At 43.2% G+C, this 6,638-nt stretch overlaps 1 protein-coding gene across 1 annotated transcript in view; it reads left to right on the plus strand.

Moving 5' to 3' along the window:
- The window catches only part of ANXA4 (annexin A4), a 32,248-nt gene extending 26,227 nt beyond the window's left edge, over positions 1-6,021 (plus strand). The window contains exons 10-13 of the mRNA XM_079987590.1: positions 42-137; positions 2,104-2,162; positions 2,292-2,414; positions 3,418-6,021. Coding sequence (XP_079843716.1) covers positions 42-137; positions 2,104-2,162; positions 2,292-2,414; positions 3,418-3,477 — 338 coding nt within the window. The 3' untranslated portion in view covers positions 3,478-6,021. The remainder of the gene's footprint in view (positions 1-41; positions 138-2,103; positions 2,163-2,291; positions 2,415-3,417) is intronic.
- The last annotated feature ends 617 nt before the right edge of the window (positions 6,022-6,638 follow it).

The following is a 6,638-nucleotide window of genomic DNA, read 5'->3' on the forward strand; positions in this document are numbered from 1 at the left end:
TACTTTTAATTTGCTAGTAAAACCCTCCTTCTGCTTTCCAGTGTTCGATGACTACAGGAAGATTGCTAACAAAGACATTACGGAGAGCATTAAATCTGAAATGTCAGGAGATCTTGAGGATGCCCTGTTAGCGATAGGTGAGTCATCTACTGAGCTGCTGAAATGATATGGGAAGGGATGGTCTTGTGGGGCAGCTTGAAAGAGCTATGGAGGTGCCTTGCAATGATGTTCTTGGTTTCTGCACCCTTCTCTCAAGTAGTCCAATAAACTCTACGTGAAGATAATCCAGCAGCCCTGTGAGATAGGCTTGACTGAGATAGTTTGGCTCAGGTCACCCGGTGAATTTCATGGTTTATGCCCCGGATAGCTAATGCAATGCCTCCTTCCATGTGAGCCTTCGAAGCTCCTTAATATCTGCAGGGGAGACTTTTCCCCGCATTCTGTTTTTTTATATATATATAAATATTTATTAGAGTTTCCAAATTAATACAAAAAACAAAAATACACAAAAAGTGACAAAAATACAAAGATACAAAATTAAAAAACAGTTAAAACAAATATAATTTCCATTACTTATTTCCATTAACTTGTTTCCCAGACCTCCTCTCACCTCCCCCTTTTGTATTCCAGTTCAAATTCTTAACTCAGCAAATCCTTATTATAACTTATTATAACTTATTGCTCAACCTTTACATTACAGCTGGTAACCACTTAATTTCTGTCCAACATCCCGACTTTTCCCCACATTCTGGTAACAGTTTGTTCAAACATGAGAAACCACTTCTTTGATCACATCCAGACTGGAACTCCCTGCCTTGGGAGGTTCATTTGCCCCCCGCACCGACCTCCCATTGTCTGCTGAAGGTGTTTTTATTCTAGAAGCCTTTTGGCCTGCTGGGCTGAGGTGTATTAGTGTAAAGCTGTTTTTGTCTCCAAACTGATACTGTGGCATTTCTTTGTTTTACTGATTTCATCAATATCTGTTAGAATTTAGTATTTGCAAAGGGTCTTTGCAATAGAATGATTTATAACTCACCCCTTTTAACAAATAATGATCTGACTTTCACGTAACCATAGCTAAAAACAAACTATGATTTAACGTGAACAAATTTAATGCTGAACAAGTTGGAACAAATCTGGGTTACAGATCATGGTTTGTTTGGAGAGAACTAGCACTTGAGGCAAAATGAGTTCGGACATTTTATAATATACCGTATGTATTTTAATGGATGTGTTTTCTGTGTTGTTTTAATTCTGTTAGAGTTTAATTACTTTTAAGCAATTATCTTTTATATGTTTTTAGCTTTTTGTATTTTATCTGCGTTGTTTTAATTTGTGTAAGCCGGCTTGAATCCTGGTCTGGGGAAAATGCAGGATATAAATAAATATAATAATAGTAAATAATAAATAATGGTGACAGCCCAGATTCCTCAGAGCTCCTTGGACAAGCCAAACTCCTGTTTCCTTGGAAGAAGGCAGCAGCAGAGCGAGAGGTTTGAATCAACGCTTCTGTTTCAAAATAAAACCATAGTTTTTGTTTTAAACTGTAGTTCAATGTGATGTTTGAACTTGGCCAATAATAATATCATGACTGATCAGGGATTCGAATCTGTGACTTCCTAGGTCAGGTCTGACCATCCAGCGCATAGACTCATAGAAGTGTAGAATTGGAAAGGACCCCAGGGGTCATCTAGTCCAGCCCCCTGCAATACAGGAATCTCAACTAGATCATACATGACTGATGGCCATCCAGCCTCTGCTTAAAAAGTTGGACTCCAATTCCAATCAGCCACAGCCAGCATATGCACTGGTTGGGGATGCTGGGAGTTGTAGTTTAGCAACCTCTGGAGGGCAACAGGTTTCCCCCACCCTTATTCTAGAGTCCTTCATGCTTTCTCACTGGATAATGGCTGCTGATGAAGGGACTCCTGTGTTGGGCAGTTTCCTCTTGGCCAAGTACAGTTGACACCACACTTTCTTTCTTCAAAAATGCAGGCCCTCTGTTTGCTTGAAAAACTATATTCCTTGATCATGAGCTTGTCTGGTTCCAGCTCTTTTTTTCTAGCTTTGCTAACCTCGCTTCCTTTGTTTTTCTCCTTGCAGTAAACTGTATAAGAAATAGGCATGCCTACTTTGCTGAAAGGCTGTACAAATCCATGAAGGTAAATGGGGCAGGGGAGAGAGAAAGGTTTGAATGTGCCTTGTTTGTTTGTTTGTTTGTTTGTTTCTTTTAATGCAAAAACCGAGTGACCAGTTGCTTGTTTTCTCTCCTCCCCCCCCCCCCAAACAAGGGTTTAGGGACAAATGACGACACCCTCATTCGAGTAATGGTCTCCCGCTGTGAGATAGATATGATAGATATCAAGGCAGAGTTCAAGCGGATGTATGGAAAATCCCTCTACTCCTTCATTAAGGTGAGCTTGCATTTTTTGTTCATTTGTTTCCCCATCCAATTCCAGCACCTTTAAATTCCCATGTAGGCCTCAGGCCTAATGAAGCTTTGAGCTGCTCTCTCTCATTGCTGTGAGGCTTGGGCAGGAGAATTCCCTGCAGGAACAATGTCCCCAAAGAGGCTCACACTCATGTGAGCAGCCTGGAGCAGTGTTTAATGGCCATAGCAAAGCCAGATACAGTGCTGCCTCGCAAGACGAAATTAATCCGTTCCGTGAGGCTCTTCGTATAGCAGTTTTTTCGTCTTGCGAAGCAAGCCCATTGACAGCTTAGCGGATTAGCGCTATTAGCGGTTTAGCGGCTTTTAGCAGATCAGCTGATAAGCGGCTTAGGGCTTAGGAAAAGGGGGGGAAAAGGAAAAAACCCCGCAGGAACTCGCAAGACCTTTTCGTCTTGTGAAGCAAGCCCATAGGGATATTCATTTTGCGAAGCGCCTCCAAAATGGAAAACCCTTTCGTCTAGCGGGTTTTCCGTCTTGCGAGGCGTTCGTCTTGCAGGGCACCACTGTACAAACCACCACCATCCACAATGTTGCTCTCCAGTGGCGGCGCCTGTACTCTAGAACTCCCAGCCTCTTGAAATCAGGTGGGCACCCTGACTGCACTCTTTTTGGTAGCTGCTAAAATGGTTTTTGTTTAGATAAGTAGAATGTGGGTGTATGTTTTAATCTGCTTTTAGTTTACTGCCGATTTTAAAACATTCAAAAGATAAAGTGTTGCTTTTACTGATAACTTTGTTTTAGTCTCCTTGTAAACTGCTTTGAGCTTTGTTTTTTTACAGTAGTGTATCAATTTTATGAAATGAATAAGGTAAATCTCCCATCAGTCTCTGTCAGCATGGCCTTATGGCACTGGGGCTGATGAGAGCTGTCGTCCAAAACCTCTGGTGAGCCCCCGGTTGGGGGAGACTGCTTTAAACCATTAATCAAAAGCATGACTTGACAGTCGCTTCAAATTTCTCTTTCAGGGCGACACCTCAGGAGACTACAGGAAAGTCCTGCTCCTCCTTTGTGGTGGGGAGGACTAACAGCCCAAATGGCCTCTTGCCTTTTCCTACACCCAGGCAGCACGTCTTGCCCACGCTGCCTGCAGTCTCAATCTCTTGCAGTAATCCTTTTATGTCAGTTTTGCATCATGCTAACCTAGATTTTGTGTACTATAATAGGTTTGGAAATAATTTCTCCTTGGAATCATTGGCAGATAATATACGTGTGGGGAGCTCTGAATCTTTTTTTGTGCCCTGGCTTCTAAAATTGGACCTGCAAACGTGTTTGTGATTTAAACAAAACAAAACAAAACAAAACCTGGCAACTCTCAAATTTCCTGCAGGTCCTCTTGACTAGGTTTCATTTGCCTATACTCCTCGCTCCTGAAGGGATTGCACAGAAGGGACTGCTGACCACCTAAGTGAGCCTTCCTCACCTGGTGACCTCCAGCTGTTGCCAAACCATAACCCCCTCCATCCTTGGACCTTGACTACAGACTGGTTGGAGTTGGTGGGTGTTAGTCTCCAGAGGTTTGGGGCTATATCAGGCTAGGGAATGCTAGCTTTAGTATTCTGTTGATCAGGCACATCCAACTCCCAAGAGACTGTGATCTACTCCCACTCTTGAAAATACTGGCAGTGATCTACCCATTTGTCATTGCCAAGAGTTGTTGAGCTTTTTTTGGGGGAGGGGTTGCTCAGAGTTGTTGAGCTTTGCTTAGGGATTGATCAGGAGCACCGCAGAGATCTCTTGCTTTGATCCTGTGATCGACTGGGAATGCCCCCGTCATCGACTGGTAGATCATGATTGACCTGTTGGACATGCCTGCTGTAGATTTATAAATGAAACATAGGCCTGCCTTGCAGTCTGAAGTGAAACAGAGGAAACTGCCTTATATTGAGCTAGACCATTGGTCCATCTAGCTCGGCACTGTCTACACTGACTGGCAGCAACTCCCAAAGATTCCAGAGAAGAGTCTCTCCTGGATGATCTGGGACCTTCTGTATGCAAAGCAGGTGCTCTGTGGCCCTTCCCCAAAGTACATCCCCCACACAACTACACCCTCATATACAGGAGGCTACGTAAGCATTGTTACTTAGCTTCACACGCCCACCAAAATCTGCCAGGAACAAATATTGCATAATGAAGGGGCAGTGCAGGATTTCATCCCTTGGCCTCACTATAACTGCTAGCAGAATGCCCTGTACATTGTATTTCTTACCCTAAACCCCCAGAGGCCAACCACACGTTTTATTCATTTCTTAACATTCTTAGGGTCTGGTGTTTTGAAGAGGAGCCCCCGAGCCAGGTGACTTGTTCTCCTGTTGTCTTCATTTCCCCAGAATTCTTTTGGGGCCTCAACAAATAAGGCCCCAAGGCATTCTGGGCAAATGGCAATGGCAGCAGCTGCACTGCCTGGTGTTTGCCTTATTGGTCCGGGGCTCCCTGTAATGACCCAGCCATACCACCTTTACACAGTACCCTTTGTACGCACGGCAAGGGAGACTTGCTTTTCAATCAACGTATATGGGAACTGCTGCTTGCATGAGTCGTTTTAAAAATTGTTCTTTTTAGTAAATCTGGATATTGCCAAGTCCAGCCTCTTGTTTAGTTCCCAAAGGGGGTTGTGCCTCATTCCCATTTATGTGTAGTTGATTTCAAGAATTTTGCCCTTTTTAAGAAAATCAAGTGCTTCTGGAGGGAAATTGAGGAGGGCAGTTTCAGCTTGACTGAGGTTGTAGGGAGGTCACCTCTCTACAATGCTTTTGCCTTCCTCCCAAGTTTAGCCCCTTTGCTTTACTTTTTTTTTTAAAAAAAATATGCACAATGGCTTAAAATTTCACACATGCTCTGAACAGAAAATCTGTGTCCAGAACAAAACATGTTAACATCAAATGAATGCAATTTGGGTCCTACTCAGAATGCTAGAGCACTTATTTAAAACAAAACAATCCTCCCCTGCTGTCTTCTGTGGTGCCTTTAGAATCACAAGTTGTAAATTGCTGTGTCTGTATATATTCTGCTGCCAAAAATGTAACACCTTTTTGTGCCTTTCCTGTGAAATGCAAAAAGTTAAACAGTCTGATACCAATTCTCAGCACCAAGAGCATAAGTGATAAAGGTTGACTCTTCTGAATGTGATATAGATATGAGTGCAGGAAGCTCTGCCTTTGATTGGAGCAGAAGCATGAAGAGAAATCGTCTCCTCCACTCTTCCACTAGGGAGCAATTCTGATCTAGGAAACAATTTATGTACAGCAGCTGGTCAAATGTCACTCACTGCTCAGAAAGCCCTCTCATCTGTGCTTTGAAAAAAACAAAAACCTATCAGGTTGTGATTTACTTTTGTTTCATGTTTGTGTGAATTCTATTTTGCTTCTAAAAGAGTGGGAATTGAACCTGAGATTTGAGTCAAATTTCAGTCTTCTAAAACTAGTTCTCCTTTATAAGACAACCCAGACTTCTGGTTAAATGGGAAACAACTGTAAAGCCATTGCAAAAATGTGGCAGTGCAACAGGAGGCTGAAATGGCATCATGCTACTTGCTTTCCACTCTAATAAACCAAAGATGTGTTTGCTGTAAACTTTGCTTTTTTAAAAAAATGGGGTAGAAGTCTCCTGGTAAGATGGACAAGAGAAGACTGTAGGGACTGAACATGAGGCTCTGGACAAGCACCCTAGGAAAGAAATATTCTGTAGTGTCCCTTCACCCACCAAAGGAATCTTGCTAAGAGCCTAAGAAGAGCTGTGCTGGATCAGGCCAGTGACCCATCCTGTTCTCAGAGTAGCCAACCAGATGCCCCAACGGGAAGCCTAAAGCAGGACTGGAAAATAAGAGCAATCTCCCCACCTGTGATTTCCTGCAACTAGCATTCAGAAGCATTGCTGCCTCTGTCGGCCGAGCATAGCCATCAAGGCTAGTAGCCATCAATAGCCCTCTCCTCCATGAATTTGTCTAACCTTTTAAAGCCATAAGTATTGTAGTAAATGAGGGTAGCAAATGTGATTAAGTTTCCCAAAAACATCCCTACAGCTGCCCGTGCCACAACTGGTGAGGAACTGGCAAGTTTAGAATCAAGGAACGCCTCTTTCCTGGAAGCCTTACGACGGCCTGGGCATAGCAGCATCTTTGCTTGATCCCAAAAGAGAGAACAGGCTCTAGAGTCAGCTGGAGAGTAGTAGCCACAACATCCAAGAAACT

This window comes from Podarcis cretensis, assembly GCF_951804945.1.
Source record: "Podarcis cretensis genome assembly, chromosome: 8".
Taxonomy (NCBI): Eukaryota; Metazoa; Chordata; class Lepidosauria; order Squamata; family Lacertidae; genus Podarcis; species Podarcis cretensis.